At 36.6% G+C, this 18684-nt stretch overlaps 2 protein-coding genes across 7 annotated transcripts in view; one reads left to right on the forward strand and one right to left on the reverse strand.

Moving 5' to 3' along the window:
- The window catches only part of TOX4 (TOX high mobility group box family member 4), a 23447-nt gene extending 11079 nt beyond the window's left edge, over nt 1-12368 (reverse strand). The window contains exons 1-6 of one of the 2 annotated variants that reach the window (XM_077127265.1): nt 12096-12368; nt 11808-11876; nt 11233-11298; nt 4350-4592; nt 3254-3514; nt 2695-2925 (exon numbers count right to left, since the gene is read on the reverse strand). In XM_077127265.1, the coding sequence (XP_076983380.1) occupies nt 2695-2925; nt 3254-3514; nt 4350-4592; nt 11233-11238 (741 nt within the window). In that variant the 5' untranslated portion in view covers nt 11239-11298; nt 11808-11876; nt 12096-12368. The remainder of the gene's footprint in view (nt 1-2694; nt 2926-3253; nt 3515-4349; nt 4593-11232; nt 11299-11807; nt 11877-12095) is intronic. The other variant, XM_077127264.1, reaches the window with a different exon arrangement.
- RAB2B (RAB2B, member RAS oncogene family) overlaps nt 12097-18684 on the forward strand; it is a 38934-nt gene continuing 32346 nt past the window's right edge. For 3 of the 5 annotated variants that reach the window (XR_013162265.1, XR_013162266.1, XM_077127267.1), the window contains exons 1-3: nt 12401-12575; nt 12788-12859; nt 17254-17321. Coding sequence is in view for 1 of the 5 variants with exons in the window: in XM_077127267.1 (XP_076983382.1) it covers nt 12530-12575; nt 12788-12859; nt 17254-17321 (186 nt within the window). In the remaining 4 variants the exon portion in view is untranslated. Of the gene's footprint in view, nt 12259-12400; nt 12576-12787; nt 12860-17253; nt 17322-18684 lie in introns of those variants that run through there. The other 2 variants (XR_013162267.1, XR_013162268.1) reach the window with 2 other exon arrangements.

An 18684-nucleotide genomic window follows, 5' to 3' on the forward strand; every position in this document is an offset into this window, starting at 1 on the left:
TAAAGAGATTGTTCAACTCAATAACAAAAAGACAGACAACCCAATTACAAAATGGGCAAAAGACTTGTACAGACACTTCTCAGAAGAGGAAATCAAATGGCCAAAAGGCACGTGAAGAGATGCTCAACTTCCCTGGCTATTAGAGAAATGCAAATCAAAACCACAATGAGTGGTTTTGTTCTTCCTCCTGCAAAAACATTTTTTAAATTTGTACATTTATTCACTATCATCATACACTCTAGGCATTCCCAGATTATACCATCTCAGTGTTTGTTGTCTATCTTTCTTTCTGATTTCATTTGTGCCCCCAACCCTCCTCTCTCTATCATTCTCATGTTCAACTTCATTCAGTGTTTTAACATAATTGTATTACAGTTAGGTAGTATTGTGCTGTCACACCCACCAGAATGGCCATTAGCAATAGAACAGAAAATGACAAATGCTGGAGAGGATGTGGAGAAAGAGGCACACTAATCAATCCTGTTGGTGGGAATGTCAAATGGTACAACCGCTGTGGAAGGCAGTTTGGCGGTTCCTCAAAAAGCTAAATATAGAATTGCCATATGACCCGGTAATACCAGTGCTAGGTACCTACTCAGAGGACATGAGGGCAAGAACACAGACATTTGCACACCAATGTTCATAGCAGTATTATTTACAATTGCGAAGAGATAGAAACAGCCAAAATGTCCATCAACAGACGAGTGGCTAAACAAACTGGTATATATATGTATATATACGATGGAATATATGCAACCATAAGACAGAATAAAGTTATGAAGTATGTAACAACATGGATGGACCTTAAAGACATTATGCTGAGTGAGACTAGCCAGAAACAAAAGGACAAATACTGTGATGTCTCACTGATATGAACTGACATTAGTGAAAAAACTTGGAGAATTTCATTGGTAACAGAGACCATCAGAAGGTAGAAATACAGTAATATATTGGGTAATTGAATTACCAATTGAAGGGATACAGATTGTGCAACAGGACTGAATGTAAAAACTCAGAAATGGACAGCACAATACTACCTAACTGTAATACAATTATGTTAAAACACTGAATGAAGTTGAACATGAGAATGATAGAGAGAGGAGGGTTGGGGGCACAAATGAAATCAGAAAGAAAGATAGACAACAAACACTGAGATGGTATAATCTGGGAATGCCTAGAGTGTATGATGATAGTGAATAAATGTACAAATTTAAAAAATGTTTTTGCAGGAGGAAGAACAAAGGAATGTCATTACTGCAGTGTGCTGAAAACAGATGGCAATTCGTATTTTAAAATTTTACCTTATGTGTGAGACTAAAGCAAAAAATGTTTATTTGGTACAAAATTTATATGTTGACTAGTGCATTTCCTAATATAACTTATGTAGACAGCTTTATTGAACACCATAAGTACACAGAACCTTGAGTAGGACATGAGATTTTGTTGGTTTATCCAGAGTGATGCCCCGATAAATCCCAGAGTGATTTGAACAGTGAATAAAAAAGTATCTGCAAAGTCCCCTTTGGGGACTTTTTTTCTGTTTTCTTTTTATTTCTTTTTCTGAGTAGATGCAAATGTCCCAAAAAATGATCATGATGAATATGCAACTATATGATGATATTGTGAATTACTGATTATATATGCAGAACGGAATGAGCAAAAGTTACAAAAAAAAAAAAAAAAAAAATTGGCTGATGTGACACTGAGACTGAAGAGGCCTTGAAGCCAGTCTAGGCTTTCTGGTGGATGAAAGGCCTAGTGAAGGAAAACAAGGTCTTTCAATCAACAGGCAGTACCAACTGCCTAACATGGGAGTTAAATCATCTTAGCCAGCAATACCAGGTGTCTTCTGACTACAACCTCAGGAGTGAGCCCAGGCAGGAACAGAAAAACCATCTAACCCACTCACAGAATCATGAGAAAAATAAACTGCCCGTGCTTAAAGCCATTAAATTTGGGGTGGTTTGTTAAGCAACTATAAGATAACTGATACCAGTAATAATAAATACAGCTTTTTGTCTCTTTGACAGAAGAAACTGGAAGTCTAGGGTAATGCTAATTATAGCCATCTTCTACTTCAACTGTATTTTATATTTATACAATGTGCCATTGTCATTTTTCTTAATTCAGATTAAACTTTCTTAAGTAGATAAGCTACAGTTTCAAGTTCACATTGAGCAGTGAGAAAATCCAATATTAAATTGTAAATTCAAGTTAGGTAGTGGATTTTAGGCTTAGCTATAACATGCAACTTATCAAGAAATAGCCTAATTTTACAGATGGGAAAAATTGAGGCTTAAAAAAGTTAGATATCTAAAAAAAAGTTGAAGACAAACTAGGAATCAGACAGTGGAAAACACAGGGGATCTGGAGTTAAAGAATCTGCTTTGTGTCTCAAGTTATGTGACCTTAATTAAGCTGAATACTGATGAGCCCCAGTTTCTACCTTTAGTAGATTTTTTGGGGTTATTGTGAAGATTCAGCTTCTATAGTTATTATTATGATTATTTATATGTTTTTTTTGCTCTCAGTTTATGGTTGCAACTTGTAAGATAAAAAATGATGTATGAATGCAATTAATAGATTTGACATTAAATACATGGAAGAAGGTTGTAGGAAAATCTCATGAGTTTTTATCCTCTTACTCAAAAACTAGAACATTGACTATCTAATAGTTCCTTATTATCTGCTTACCTGTTTTTGCTCCTCTCCAAGGCTGTCCCACATGGAGGCCACAATTTTTGAAACCTCCCCAAAAGTTGCATTGGGATTCTGTCCCTTGATGGCTGCCTGTGTATCACGGAAGAATAAAGCATATGCTGAAACTGGTTTCTGAGGTTCATTAGGATCTTTCTTCTTTCTCTTCTTTGGGGCCTTCTGCTTTTTTCCTGCTTCTACAACAACTGTCTTCTGGCTGGGAAGTTGCTGTGTGGGGACAAAGAGAAAATTACAAGAAGGAAAAAAAGATAATAGAGTCTTAAAGAACTATAAGAGTAAAGGACTTTTATCTAGGGGGACGCTATCTAGCCATGTGAGTATGATTTTCAGAAATGCTAAAAAGAGAGGCAATAAGATTTAAAAAACATTAGTAAATTATGTAAGGACCAATAAGACTAATGATTGGGAAGAGTAATACAAACTAGAAATCAAGAGGGGACTGAGGAAATGGCAGGCTAAGAGTAAAGAGTGATTAAGCCAAGAGTTTTAAGCCAGAATATCATGCCAGAATTGATTTTGGCAGGGAATGTCTCACCCTCCGGAAATCCTCGACACCATCCTCATGAAGTGAACTAGTAGGTGAAGGGGTTGTTGAAAGACGATCCTCAGGTGACTGGGCAGGTGGCAGGATGGTGCTACCCCCTAAGCTCAAACCAAGTTGAGAACTCAATTCTGACTGGTCAATGGTAGTCAATTGGCTATGCCCCATCAAGCCAGATGTCATATCTGTCATTGGTACATCAATTGTGACAGGTGGGTTGGCACTATACTGAGTTCCTATAGAATGGTCCAAGTCCTGAGAGAAGCAGAAGGACTAATTAAACATTAAATATTTTAAAAACTACCCTTTCCCCCACTGAATTCAGGAGAATTTATAAATCCCCTGCTTATCCAGATTATATTCTCATTTAAACTCTACAAAACATCAAATAATTTACAAATAAAACTGATTAGGCTTTATTTAAATGGAGTATAAAATTAGCAAATTCACTTCTTGTATTCAAAGGCCTGTTCTGAAGTAACCAAAAATAATCAGAGAAGTCTTAATTTTGGACAAGTTAACCTCAAGAAGAAATATTATTCAGGAATCTTGAAGTAGTGATCATAACAAGATAAAGAAAAGCATTCCCTCTGAACCCTCCCAAAATAATGGCTTTTAAAACTGCAATACACAGGCAATCAGAGAAAATAAGGCCAATGTTATATAGATGTTTGGTATCAAATGTAGGGTGTGGAGATGTGCTGGAAGCCCAATATGCTGATTTATAATACACACTAGCACTAGTCAACAATTAATACTGCATTTGATTCAGATTATTTTTGAATAAATCCTTCCATGTGCTAACCATCACTTGTATCTGAATCCTATGAAGGCCTTAATAAAATGAAATAAAATGAAACAAAACAAAAACTTTTACCCTCCCCCCAAAAAACAAAATAAATCATTTTCATTTCAGGGTTAAAACTGGACATTTCATTAATTTGGGGAAAATTAAGTCTTTATTGGTTAGCCTTTAGCCCCAAGAATGAGAAATAAGAACCAAGTATGGTAGGTAATAGAGAGATACTTTTGTCTTCCCTAACACCATGCCCATGAGCTTGGGTAAGCCTGATAATACCTTGCCCCTTACCATGGTCAAGCCCCCACTCAGGAGCCCCCCGCCCTGCTCCATCAAGCCATGGGTCATGCCCACAGGCATGTCCAATGTTTGGACCCCATATTGGGCTGAAAAGCTGCCATCTTGTGAGGAAGAAGGGTCTGCAAGGTCATCAAAGTGGCCAACCACATCTGAGACAGCCAGTGAGGGGTCAGAATCCAAGGAGATAGGTGGGATTTCAAATTCCTCATCACCCAAGCTTGGTGTATGGAATGTCTGTAGGGGGGAAAAAGGGAAAAAGAATTAGTGAGAAGGGGAGGGGAGGAGAAGAACATGGCTGGATACTGATTATTCTCAGCATTCCTCTTTCAGCTTTGGATTCGTATTGCTATCAATTTTTTAGAACTTATTTACTTTTATAATAAACCTCTCTTCTTCCTCATACTCTTGGTCATATGGCACATACAATGCTGCCAAAAGCAATCATAATTTTCTATTCCAATCTCTTTTCTACCTTTACCAGGTTGGTTAACCTAGAGTATTACGCCTACTGTTGTAATGAATAATTCTTTCAGCACATAGAATCCAGCCTATGTAACTTGTTTAGTTATGATGTTTGAAATCTCTCTAAAGATTCTAGTAAATAGCAGTTATTCCACAATTACTACAACTGAACTGTTAGACCACAAAAATTCATTGTCAATGAGGTAACTATACTCCATTGTCTTAGGTTCCTTTGAAGTAGATCCTAAAAGGCATTGTCATGAGACCTTTTATCCCCCTTTAAAATATCTGTACTTGGTACAGTTTCCTACCTTGTCTCTATTTTAGAATCATAATGGTCATGAAAAATAAAAGATCCCCATTTGTACAGAATTTCTGGAAAATGCCAACTATGTCAAGAAAAGGATAATAGCAAGGAGAAAAATCTTCATAAGACCTACGGCCAAAAGAAAAATTGGTTTTCTAACAGTTTCAGGATACACTGCTAGTCTTGCTCTGACCAAGCCTTTCTGCAAGGGAGGAGGTAAAAATATTATTCAAGCTGGCTAAAGACCCTATCCCTTTTTCTGAGCCTAACTAGACCAATAATTATGTATTTTCTATTCTGAATGGGACCACCATTCACAGACCTAACAGATCAATATCTGATCTAAGATATATTAAGTGGTACTGTTACCTTTTGATACTAAAAACTCAAAGGGGGGGTGTACGGGTAGTTCAGTGGTTAGAATGCCTGCCTTCCATGAGGGAGATTCGATTTCAATTCCCGGACCATGCAAACCCCCCCCCCCCCCCCAAAAAAAAAAACTCAAAGGGAGAATTGGAGCATTATAAATAATAAATACTAATGAGACTTCAGTGTCAGAGAGAGCTGGGTTCAAGCTCTGCTACTTACTATGAGACCTTAAATAGGTTTTCCTCATCTATAGAAAGGGAATTACAATGGCAATATTCTCACGAGGATAAAATGAAACGTAATGCACAAAAGCTTACCACAGGGCCTGATACATATAATTGCTTACTAAACTGTTACTAATCATTATTGTTAATAATATTAATATCTTAATTTTTTTTTAGATTTGTACCAAACAACTTTTTTGCTTTAATCTCACACATTAGTTGAAATTTTAAAATATTAATTACCATCTATTTTCAGCACACTGCAGTAATGACATTCTTTTGTTCTTCCTCATGCAAAAACATTTTTAAATTTGTACATTTAGTCACTATCATTACACACTCCAGGCATTCCTAGATTATACCATCTCAATCTTTATCATCTATCTTTCTTTGTGATTTCATTTATGCCCCAACCCTCCTCCATCATTCTCATATGCAGTTTCATTCAGTGTTTTAACATAATTGTATTACAGTTAGGTAATATTGTGCTGTCCATTTCTGAGTTTCTATATTCAGTACTGTTGCACAATCTGTATCCCTTCAGCTCCAATTACCTAATATCTTACCCTATTTCTATCTCCTGATGGTCTCTGTTACCAAGGAAATATTCCAAGTTTATTTACTAATGTCAGTTCATATCAGTGAGACCATACAGTATTTGTCCTTTTGTTTCTGGCTAATCACACTCAGCATAATGTCCTTAAGGTCTATTCATGTTGTTACATACTTCATAACTTTATTCTGTCTTACAGCTGCATAATATTCCATCTTATATAAATGTCACAGTTTGTTTAGTCGACTGTCTGTTGATGGACATTCTGGCTGTTTCCATCTCTTGGTAATTGTTAATAATGCTGCTATAAACATTGGTGTGTAAATGTCCATTTGTGTCCTTGGCCTCATGTCCTTTGAGTAGAGACAGCATATAGATGGGTCCTGTTTTTTAATCCATTCTGCCAGACTATGTCTTTTGATTGGAGAGTTTAATCCACTAACATTCAGTGTTATTACTGCATGGGTAGTACTTTCTTCTACTATTTTGCCTTCTGGATTTTATATGTCATATCTAATTTTCCTTCTTTTTACCTTTACTCATAGTCTTCCTTTCTACACTCTTCTCCACACCTCTCTCTTCTGTCTTCGTATCTGTCTCTAGTAATATCTTAATTTTTATTACTAACTTGCCACCTGCCCCAACCACTTATCACAGATAGTTGGAATCTTAGAAACTTAAAATTCAATTGGTAGATCTAAGTATCAGGGGGGATAGGGGTATGGTGGAGTTCCCTGTATGAGGTTTGTATTAATTTTGTAACTGTCCTATAAGTTTGAAAGTATTTCACAGTAAAAAAAAAAATGTTTAATTAAAAATTTTAAAACCACACACACACAAAATTCTATCAACCTAGGACACAGCATTGTAAATATCAACTAATTCAAGAGACACCCACTTTTTTTTTTTTCATGATTACATGCATTTTAAAAGAGTTCTTCGGGCGGGCCACAGTGGCTCAGCAGGCAAGAATGCTCGCCTGCCATGCCAGAGGACCTGGGTTCAATTCCTGGTGCCTGCCTATGTAAAAAAAAAAAAAAGAGTTCTTCAAGGTTTTTCTAGACCCAGAAAGGGTCTCACTAATATCACCATTTTTGTTTAATGAAAACATTGCTAGAGACAGTACTTCCAGCCAGTAGAAACTAGAGAGTAAATAGTATACCTATGAAATAACCAATCTCTCTGAATCACAGTGACAAACAAAAATATTTCCTAGAAGACAAAAAGAATGCATATACTTCATTTCTACATTTTCCTCCTCCTTACTATTTTAATTAGTATTGTGAAAATTTGCTGACTGTCTGGGATATAACATGAGAATAGCATGCAGAGCCTGGGAGCAAGCAGTTCTTGATGAGAAAGACTAAAACTCCCCCCAAACTCCACATTTCGCAATACAACTCATAATTTTTGTTACTGCACAGAAGCTCTTAACTTCAGATCCATGAATCTTTCATGAATTTGAGTTTAGGTTCATGTGAGCATTTATCAGGAAAGCAGGTACAAAGATTTTTACCAGATTCTCAAGCAAGTAAACAAATAAAAAGTTATGGGAACAGCAAAAAAAGGATTTGGGGAAACATTTATTGACTAGGCTAATAACTGTGAACAGCAGTTTTGAATTTTTTTAGACTGCTTTGGTGAAGCAAAAGATGCCTATCTTTTTCTGCTTACCATAACAAATAAAAAACCAAATCTGCTGATATATGAAAAGTGATACTATTTGTTAATAAGAGCTCAATAAAGAATTAAAATTCACGTCCAAAACAAGAGATTACTGTGCTACAAGAGACCACCCCTCATAAACCATCTGGTGTGCTCTCGAGGACATTAAAAAATCAGACTTACAGAGATTCTATTGTCTCAGACCAAAAGGGTATTCTCCCTATGCATTACCCCAAGATGTGGAAAGAGGTTTGTTATTCAGTATGTATAGTTTAATGACAATTTTTGTTTTGAAAATTTGGTTTTAAGTATGAATAGCAAAATAACTACAATGATCAAGAATAAAAATAAATCATGCTATAATAAAAGCATGCTATAATAAAAACGGTCAGTCAGTTTCTTTCACCACCACAAATGATTTGTAAGTTTAGGGTAAAATCCAATAATGACAAAACTTATTTTAGTTTTGTGGATCTATTACCACAGATGTGACAACATCACACTCTAGACTGTTAAAAACAAAACAAACCTAAGTTGTAGCAAATATTAAAGTAAAAATGAACGGTGTGGATACAGAAACAGAAAACAAGAATATGATGCAGATACTTGCTCACTCAGTTTCCCTTTCCTTCTCTATTAAAGGCCTTCTCAGGGCCTTTTTGAGAGAGGGAACAAGATGGGAATTACAGTTTATAAGCAAGAATACTTAGATATTGAGAGAACCAGAAAGTTTTAAAGTACCATATCCATTCTTTTACTCATTCTGCAATACCACAATACACGATCCAGTATTTCTTTAAAGAGTTTTCTTGTATAGGTTATTCATTGCAAGGAAATGCATTTTAATCCAACACCTACTTATTGAGTTGTTCACTGATACTACGGTCATTAAAATGACCTTAAGAAATGAAATATTTATAGTAATGAAACTTCTATACCGACGAAATCATGAACATGATCTAGAGCTATAAGTACTTTCCCAATCAAGGATAGGTATCTTGATGTCTTATTTTCCCAAAGTGGTCAAAGCCTGGTATCATTATGTAAGAGCCAACTTGAATGAGAGAAATACAAAGATTAAATTCCCTTCCAATCATAGAGCTTCCCATCACAAGAAATGCTGTTATAAATACTAAGCCTTCATCTCTGGAGACCTACTATTTTGAAATTATTATTCCTTATTTCATTGAGGTACAACATATGTAAAGCACACAAATTTTAAGTGTATAGCCCAAATCATTACCAACTAGATAAAAAATACAGGATATTTTCATCACTGTAATTCCTCATGTCCCTTTCCAGTCAATACTCTGCTTCACAAGAAGTACCACTCTTCTGATTTCTACCACAATGGTTTAGCTGTGCTTATTCTTAAACCTCATTAAAAAATGAACTCATATAGTGTTCATATAGCTTCTGTGTGGTTTCTTTCATGCAACAATATATTTTTTAGATCATCCAAGTTATTGCATTAATTAGCAGTTTGCTCTTTTTTATTGCTGTGCAGTTATTGCTTTTTATAAATGTACTAGTTTATCTATTTTTCTGCTGATAGATATTTGGGTTGTTTCTGGTGTTTAGCTATTATGAATAGAGTTGCTGTGAACATTCCTATACATGTTTTTGGTGAATATATGTGCATATATTCTTTTGCATATAAACCAACGAGTGCTATTCCTGAGTCACAGGGTAGGCATATTTTTATCCTAAAGAGATACTGTCAGTTTTCCAAAGTGGTTAAACCAATCCACACTCTGAACAACTATGACTGAATTATCCATACTCTTGACAACTCTTAGTTTGTCAATCCTTTCATTTTAACTAACTTGGTAGGAATACAAGGGCATGTAACTATGATTTTAATTTGTATTTTCCAGATGAGTGATGATGGCACTTTTTTCATATGCATATGACTATTTGGATATCCTTTTTTGTGAGGTTCCTGTTTTCAAATCTTGCCCATTTTTAATTAGATTATTTATTTTGCTCTGCAGGAGTACCTGATACATTCAGAATATGAGTCAGATAAATGTACTGTAAATATCTCCCAATCTGTATACTGCCAGTTTACTTTCTTAATGATATCTTTTGATGAAAAGATGTTCCCAATTTCAATGAAGTCCAACTTTCCAATGTTTCCTTTTACACTTAATACTTTTTGTGGACAGCTACCCTTTACGTGTACGAAAATTTAAAAATTACTCTACTTCTAAATAATTAAAAAAAATATTACCTTTACCTACAAAAAACACAAGCGAATCAAAATAAAAGTTAAAAACAAAAAAGAGGGGAAGGAAAGAGGTAGAAGTTGTAATGAGAAAAGGGAAAACAGTTAACAATTCTGTATACCATAGGAAGCTACAGAAGTTGACCCTAAAACTTACTTTTAAAAGGAGCTTCTTGGCAAAACAGGTTTTGTTATTAAAAAAACAACAACAACAACAACAAAAAAAACAAACCCACACACAATAAACAGATTCAAACTCGGAGTTTCTTGACATTGTAAAAAGGAGCCACCTCTCATGTAGTTTATAGATTACTTGACTTCATTTAAGAGGCAAAAGATTAAGAATGGTGGGTAAATAGAAAGCATTCATATTTAGTTTTTGAAATGCACTTTTGCATGGACGTGACCAATGTGAAATTTACAAATACTCCAAATAATGAAATTTATACTGTACAGAACTGATTCTGGGAAAAACTGGTACTGAAAGAGACTGCAAAGCACCAAACAGATCCTTAGCTTTATATCACTTCTAAATTTGGTGTATCTTTGATTCATACTTTCCTCTGCTTAGGAGAAGTATAATAAATGACAACAGCAATAAAGAAGTTAAAAAACTAGCAATGGTCCCTTGTCAATCTAATTCTCATCCAGGAGAATTTTAGGATTTATTATAGGATAAGTCCACACAAAAAAGCAACTGAGAATTCTTGGTACCAAAACAAATGCCTTGTACTGCTTTTGAAAAAAAAATTTTAAATCCTCAAAAGACAGTAGATGGCTTTCGACTTCACACTCACAGGGAAGTAGAAATTTATTTTTAACTGTTTCATATTTCTCTTTTGCCTGGCCTAGGCAAGTAATACATATCCATGTTACGACAATATTTAAACCAAAACTTTTCCACAAATACTAAAGGACCTCACCATAACCATTACTTCTACTTCACAACATCATAAGCAACTATTAATACAACCATTTGATAGATGGGAAAACTGTGACATAACAAAGGCGAAGTAATCTGCTCAATCTCTGAGTCACCCACAAGCAGAAACACATGTTCTACTTAACTCCATTCATGTCCTTTGGTACCTCTTTCCTTTCCTCCGGTCATCAGCAAAACATGGTGACGCCATCTACATAAACATAATTACTAATTTTGCTGTTGCTGTTGTTACTGAATAGGAAGTTTAAATGAAAGAAAGGCCCCTTCAACAGAGTTCGTTTCAAGGATGAACATATGTCCACATTTAATCCATTAGGTAAGTTCATATCCTCATTTCAGCTTCTTTAACAAAAACATTTTCTTCCTGCTGTTATCCCTCAAGACGGTTGTAGCTATTTCCTCCCTACGAAAGGAGACTATTCCACTGTCTTCCAACTCAGTATCAATCTCCTCCTCAAACAGATCATCGCTTTCCAACGTCCTATTTTTCTGATGACAGCAGCTTCCGGGACCCTCCCCAGATAGTCCTCAGAGGTTCGAGAAACAGCTACCACTTTTCCCTAAACACCAAACGCGGACCCTGATTCCCAGCCCCGGGTCCCCCGCGTCAGCGCTCTCCCGCCCCCACCCTACCACCACCGCTGCCTCCGGCCCTCCCCTCACCCCCCACCCCCCGCAGCGTCATCAGCTCGTGCTCACCTCGGCCCCTGACAGGAAGGGGTGCGAGGGCCCTGTGATCGTCAGGTAATTGTCATTTCCTCCGGGAAACTGGAAACCAAAAGAAAGCCGCGGGGATAAGTTAGGGGGCGGGTAGGGAGTCAGCTGGGAGCGACGGATTCTGACCCCGACCTTCTGACAACACTCCCCAAACCCTGCTGTCTCTCTCCTCCCGGGTCAGCCGCCTCTCCTCCCGGCTTCCCTCCTCTGCTTTATTCAAACCCGTGGGCCACGTTCTCTCGTCAGCCTTCTCAGCGTTCCAGTTCCTACCTCCATCTTCACACAACCGCTACCACCGTCTCAGTCCCCTCATCGCTCCTACCGCCCCCACCAGACTCGGAACTTCCGTCACTTCCGTAATGAAGAACATCATTCTCCACTGATTGGAAGGTGAACAGCAGGGCCGCAGCGAGTCAGGCCCGCAAGGCCGAGGGTAGGTATCGCCCCCTGGAGCTTGGTAGGATAATAGCACTTAGAGGAGCTAAACGCGTCCCTGGAGGCGGCGCCGGGGTATAACCACCGTCCCAAACCGAGAGAGGATTTCTGGGAAGAGCAATAGAGATGTGATCAAGGCTAGAGGGGCGAGAGTTGGGGGGGGGGGGGGGTGCGGAAAATAAGGAGATCGGTAGATTGAGCCGTTAGAGAGGCCGTAGGTAAGTTGCTATAGAAATCGGGCGGACCCGGAATCCAGAGGAATTGGGACCATGACTTATGCTTATCTCTTCAAGTACATTATCATCGGGGACACAGGTAAACCGCGGGTTGACCGCTTTTGAGGCTGGGGCGTGGTTCCTAAATTCCCAAATCGGGTCGCGAAGGCGGGGCTCATTTAATAGTTCGGGTAACTCCAAGAGCTGGCGGGGGCGGGGCGAAGCGGGCGGGACTCGGGGCTCCCCCTCCCGGGTTCTCAAAGCCCACACAGGGACTGCGTGATTGCGATAACGCGCTTCGTCCTCTTTCAGGTGTGGGCAAATCATGTCTCCTTTTGCAATTTACCGACAAGCGGTTCCAGCCTGTCCACGACCTCACAATCGGTAAGTGCATTTACCTGTCCGAGAACAGCTCAAGTGAAAAGTTAGCAGCCTTCAATGCTCAAAGTAAAAATACTTCCTATTTTATGATAGAACAAAGTTATAGTTAATGAATTAAAACAAGCACTGATAAATGAGGAGTGTAATGGGGTAGAAATAATTGGACGTTAACTTGACCGATGAATGTGAGATACGGGATTGGTTGCCTCAGGATTTTTTTTTAAAACTCAATTTGTATGTTTATGGAAAATCCCACGAAAGCATAACTGCTGATTCAAGAGCTCATCTGCTTGGCGGTACATTATTACTAACCTCACATATGTTTCTCAAAGTAATCACCATTATATGGATTTTTTTGTATGTTGGAGAGGAAGAAGCATAAAAAAGGCAGATTAAACTGATAACTTTCCTTTTAAAGGAAAGAGTATGATAGAATTCCAAAAACAAACTGGTGGAAACCTACGACCTCCAGATGGGTCCCTAGACCAGATGAGTCCTAAAATGTGGAGGGGCCAGCCTCTCCAGAGCATGAACTAGCCCTAACCATATTATTGACAGCCCTTTCCAACATGAAAAAGTTAAAATGGGCATAACCCAAATACCCCTAAAGAGTGGGAGAAAGAACAAAGGTGATGGTGGAGTTATACAAAGAAGGTAGAGTTTAACATATGCCTATGATTGCTGAATCATTATATTGATATTACTTTTAGTCTCCAATGTCTTGGAGCAGCTAGTAGTAAAAACCTAAAATTGTGAAATTGGAACTCATGCCAAACTCTGAAATCTGTTTTACAACTAATTGTTGTGATGTACTTTGAAATTTATTCCTTTTTTGTATATATGTTAGTTTTCACAAAAAAAGAAAAAAATAGTCGATTGTGATGATAAATGCACAGCTTTATGATGATATTGTGAACCATTGATTGTACACTTTGGATGATTACACAGTATGTGAATATATAATATGTACCAATAAAAACAAAACAAAACAAAACCTGGTGATCTTCGAAAGTATAAACATCCCACACTCATTTGTTGCAAGGCATGGCTTAGAGGAGTTTTAGCATCCCACTTCCCGTACTCTCCATAATCCCATCCCTGATTAAAACAAAGCAAAACAAAACACTTAAACTTCTTGCTGTAAAAATGCAGTCTCTACATAAAAGTCCTAGCTTCCCATTTTCACCATATAGCCACTTCTAAATCCTACCAGTATAGAAATCTTTCCCAAAGGATTATTCAAAGCCAAATAACTGAGGGTTAGAAAAGTGTTTACCAGATAGAAGCAACAGGTTTTTTTTTTTTCCTTAATGAATTTTAGCTGAATACTGATGTGTCATATACTAAGGATACATGCTTAGCAAGGTAACATCATGTCTGCCCTTCAGTAGCTTATAGCCTTCCTTGCAAGAATGGAGATGGGAATTGGGGCAGATACTGGTAAGCAAATTCCCCTTACAAAAGGGGAAGCCAAGGTTGCCGCCTCTGTCAACAAATGCTGAAACTTGAAGAATGAGCAGAAGTTAGCCAGGCAGAGGGATTATGGATATAATAATTTTTTTTTTAAGAAAAGTGACTAGGTTAGAGAATGTTCAGAAGTTCAGGGATGGCAGAGATCAGGCTACTTGTGAAAGCTTGAGTACTTCAATATGACTGGAGCATGGAGTTTGAAATGGAGAGTGGTGAGAAATAAAACTAGAAAAAAAAATTAGATCCCAAATTTTCGAACTCTTGAAGCAGTAGAGAACAAGTGACAGGTTTTAAAGTATAGTAGTAAAATGATCAATCACGTTTTCCCAGAGTCCAATAAAGGCTGTGTTTCTTGTTGAGTTCAGTCCTCTCTACCAAGACAAACAAGGCAGTAGAATAGAAAACATATACCACGGACATTTGCACACCAATGTTTATAGCAGCGTTATTTACAATTGCAAAGAGATGGAAACAGCCAAAATGTCCATCAACAGACGAGTGGCTAAACAAACTGTGGTATATACATACGATGGAATATTATGCAGCTTTAAGACAGGATAAACTTATGAAGCATGTAATAACATGGATGGACCTAGAGAACATTATGCTGAGTGAGTCTAGCCAAAAACTAAAGGACAAATACTGTATGGTCCCACTGATGTGAACCGACATTCGAGAATAAACTTGGAATATGTCATTGGTAACAGAGTCCAGCAGGAGTTAGAAACAGGGTAAGATAATGGGTAATTGGAGCTGAAGGGATACAGACTGTGCAACAGGACTAGATACAAAAACTCAAAAATGGACAGCACAATAATACCTAATTGTAAAGTAATCATGTTAAAACACTGAATGAAGCTGCATCTGAGCTATAGGTTTTTTTTTTTGTTGTTGTTGTTTTGTTTTTTGTTTGTTTTTGTCTGTCTGGTTGTTTTTGTTTTTGTTTTTTACTATTATTATTACTTTTATTTTTTTCTCTATATTAACATTCTATATCTTTTTCTGTTGTGTTGCTAGTTCTTCTAAACCGATGCAAATGTACTAAGAAACGATGATCATGCATCTATGTGATGATGTTAAGAATTACTGATTGCATATGTAGAATGGTATGATTTCTAAAAAAAAAAAAAAGAGTCAGGTGCCTAGGATGTAATGGAGAGGCTGGAGGGAAGTGCCTGAAAATGCAGAGCTGTGTTCCAGTAGCCATGTTTCTTGAGGATGATTGTATAATGGTACAGCTGTCACAGTGTTACTGTGTGATTGTGAAAACCTTGTGTCTGATGCTTCTTTTATCTGCCTTGTCAACAGATGAGTAGAACATACCGAATAAAAATAAATAATAGGTGGAACAAATGTTAAAATAAATTTAAGTTTGAAATGCTAGTGATCAATGAAAGGGAGAGGTAAGGGGTATGGTATGTAAAATTCTTTTTTTCTTTTTCTGTTTTTGTTTTATTTTTCTGTTGTCTTTTTATTTCTTTTTCTGAATTGATGCAGATGTTCCAAGAAATGATCATGATGATGGATATGCAACTATGTGATGATATTGTGAATTGCCCAGTGTATGTGTTGGGAGTGTTTGTGTTTCTTTCTTGTAATTTTTTTTTAATTAATAAAAAATTTAAAAAAAAAGAAAAAAAAATAGATGAATGAGTAAACAAAAAGTGGTAAATGTTTTGGAGCAGCTAGAAGAGAAAATCTGAAATGGTGATATAGTAGCCCAAGACAAACTCTGGGAACTGTCCTGTAACTAATTGTTGACAAATGCTTTGAAAACTATTGCTTTTGTCTTTCTTTGCTTTGTATATATGTTACATTATAAAATTAAAAATTAAAAAAATAAAAATAGAAAATTAATTCAAGAAAAAAAAAAAGAAAAAGAAAACATATACCAAATGTAAGGGTCTCTGAGATCATATCTGGAGGATATTGCCTTAAGGGTATTCGAAAGTCTTATTTTTTTTAATACTTACCCATTGAAAATTGTATTCCTACTGTCCAGGGAAAAAATAAATTTAGTAATGTCTTTCAAAAGCTGCACTTGATTCTCATGAAACAATTTGGAATAGTAAGAGGTGTTTCTTACATCTTTCTTATTGACTGCAGCACCTTAGAGTTGAGATCTTTGTGTTGTATTCTGCATCCCTACGTGGGGCATTCAGTAAGTGCATAGGAAGCCTTTAGCACAAATTGGATTAATGCTTTTTCTTACTTGGAAATCAGAATTCTTCATGCTTTGTGCAAAGTACTGTATGAAAATAGAAAATAGGACAAATTGACTTATGACCCAACTATTTTAATGTAAATGACCTTCAGTATTTAATTTTTGACCTGACATTACCTAAGAGGAGATGAATGCCAGATAAACCAAGACTTATTCAGACTGCCATATAAGTAAGGGAGGCTATTTTCAGTAAACTCCAGGCATTCTTAGAGCTCTGAAGTGTATACTTCTTGAGAATATATTTCTTAGATAGGTTCTTTTCTCATAAAGTTCTAGAATTTCAAAAATGAAATGTTTCATATAGAGGACTAGAGAGTGACTCTGAGAAAATAGGAAATATTTTCAGATGTTTTTTGAATAAGTTACAAAATTATATGTTGCCTGATCAAATTTAAGTGTTATCTAGCACTGCTAGAATGTATTCACCTTTTTTATTTGGCTTCTTTATTTTATTCCTATGTCTGCTTTTGGTTGCATTCCCAAGATCACTATTACCTAGAACACATTTTTTTTTTTCTTAAATACCAGAAGAGAAATCAAGAACTTTAATGGACATAATTAATTGGAGCAAGTAGGCAATGATAATGGGCTGAGTGGCACTTAGAGGATGGATCATTAATTAATTGAGGAAAAGCAAGAACATCTCACTCAACATGGCTTTTGTTCATGAGGATCACATTCTTTCTCTTGAATTCATTGACAGGTGTGGAGTTTGGTGCCCGTATGGTCAACATTGATGGAAAACAAATCAAACTGCAAATCTGGGATACGGTGAGAGAAGACAAAATAATTTTGTCCCTGTCCAAGATCCAAATATAACAGTAAAGGCTGATACAGGGGGAATTAGCTTTGAGGGTGGGGCCAATTGTGGAGATACGAGTAGGGTAAGAATGAAATGAAAGAGATAGGGAAGCTTTCATTTCCATCTGCTTATGAATTCTGAATGCCATATCTTTTTGCTTTTAAGTTACCAAAATAACATATGAGCGTATTCTAGTAAAAATAAAACCAATAGACGTTTATAGAGTAAAAAGTGAATGTCTTCTTTAAGTATACAAATCCCTTCTCCCTCCCAATCTTGGTTGCTACTCTGATCATTTAGTGTGTATGCTTTCAGACTTTTTCACTCCATTTGGAAACAAATATAAACATATACAAATATATGGCAATAGTCTTTTTTTTATTATTTGTTTTTACATGTATAGCATTACAGCAAAGTAGACCTAGCTGTGAGATGTAGGTTTTTTATTTAACAATTTCTATATTTTGGAGATCTTTCCATGTCAGTACATATGGATGTACCTCTCCACTCTATAGTGTCATAGAATGTCTGTACTATAATTTATTTAACTATCCCACCATTGGTGGAAATGTGGGTTGTTTCCAGTTTTTTACCATTGAAAAACTTCATTAAACATTCTTACAAGAGTACTACATCTTTATGCAAGTGTTTGAGAATTCCTTTGAACTGCCTGCCCAGCAGTGAAATTCTGGATTAAAGGTTAAGCAAGTTTTAAAATTTGTTACAGTACTTTTAGAGTTTAGCTTGGCTAGTGTAATTTTGCTTCATCCAGATAAATTGCTTTCGTATACATTATCTAATTTGATTTGTATCTTTCTTTCCCTTAAAGAAGTAATACTCTAATCTCACTCTAGTCTGGTTAAGAGAAGCTAACCATGTTCCTAATATTCAGCCCAATTCTCTTCCTGTTTTTGTTTACTTCTTATTTGATTGTTTCTTCACAGAACTTTGAATTGATGCCATTAGAGCTACAAGCAAAACACAAGTGATTCTTCCTTTTTTTTCTTTTTCTCCCTTTTCCCTTCCTTCCCTACCCTGAACACACATAGGTGTATTTCTAAAAAATAGTTACTTGCTGCTCCCTTAGGGCGGAAAGTCTGTCCTTTTTGCGTGGAGTCCTTTCCTGCTGTTACTACTTGGGATGCACTGATAAATCAGGTGCTTTTAACTAGGTTGATACTCTCTTTTATATTTGTTGGTTGAATTTTCAAGCATTGTAATAATCTTTTGTCCTTCTGAATAGATTTTCAATCCACCATTTTGGATTGTCCTGATTATGGGAGTACGAGTCAGTTCACGTCTCTATTGGTGGTAGACAGTTTTTGTCTCCAG

The sequence above is a fragment of the Tamandua tetradactyla genome, chromosome 14 (genome assembly GCF_023851605.1).
Source record: "Tamandua tetradactyla isolate mTamTet1 chromosome 14, mTamTet1.pri, whole genome shotgun sequence".
NCBI classification, from domain to species: Eukaryota; Metazoa; Chordata; class Mammalia; order Pilosa; family Myrmecophagidae; genus Tamandua; species Tamandua tetradactyla.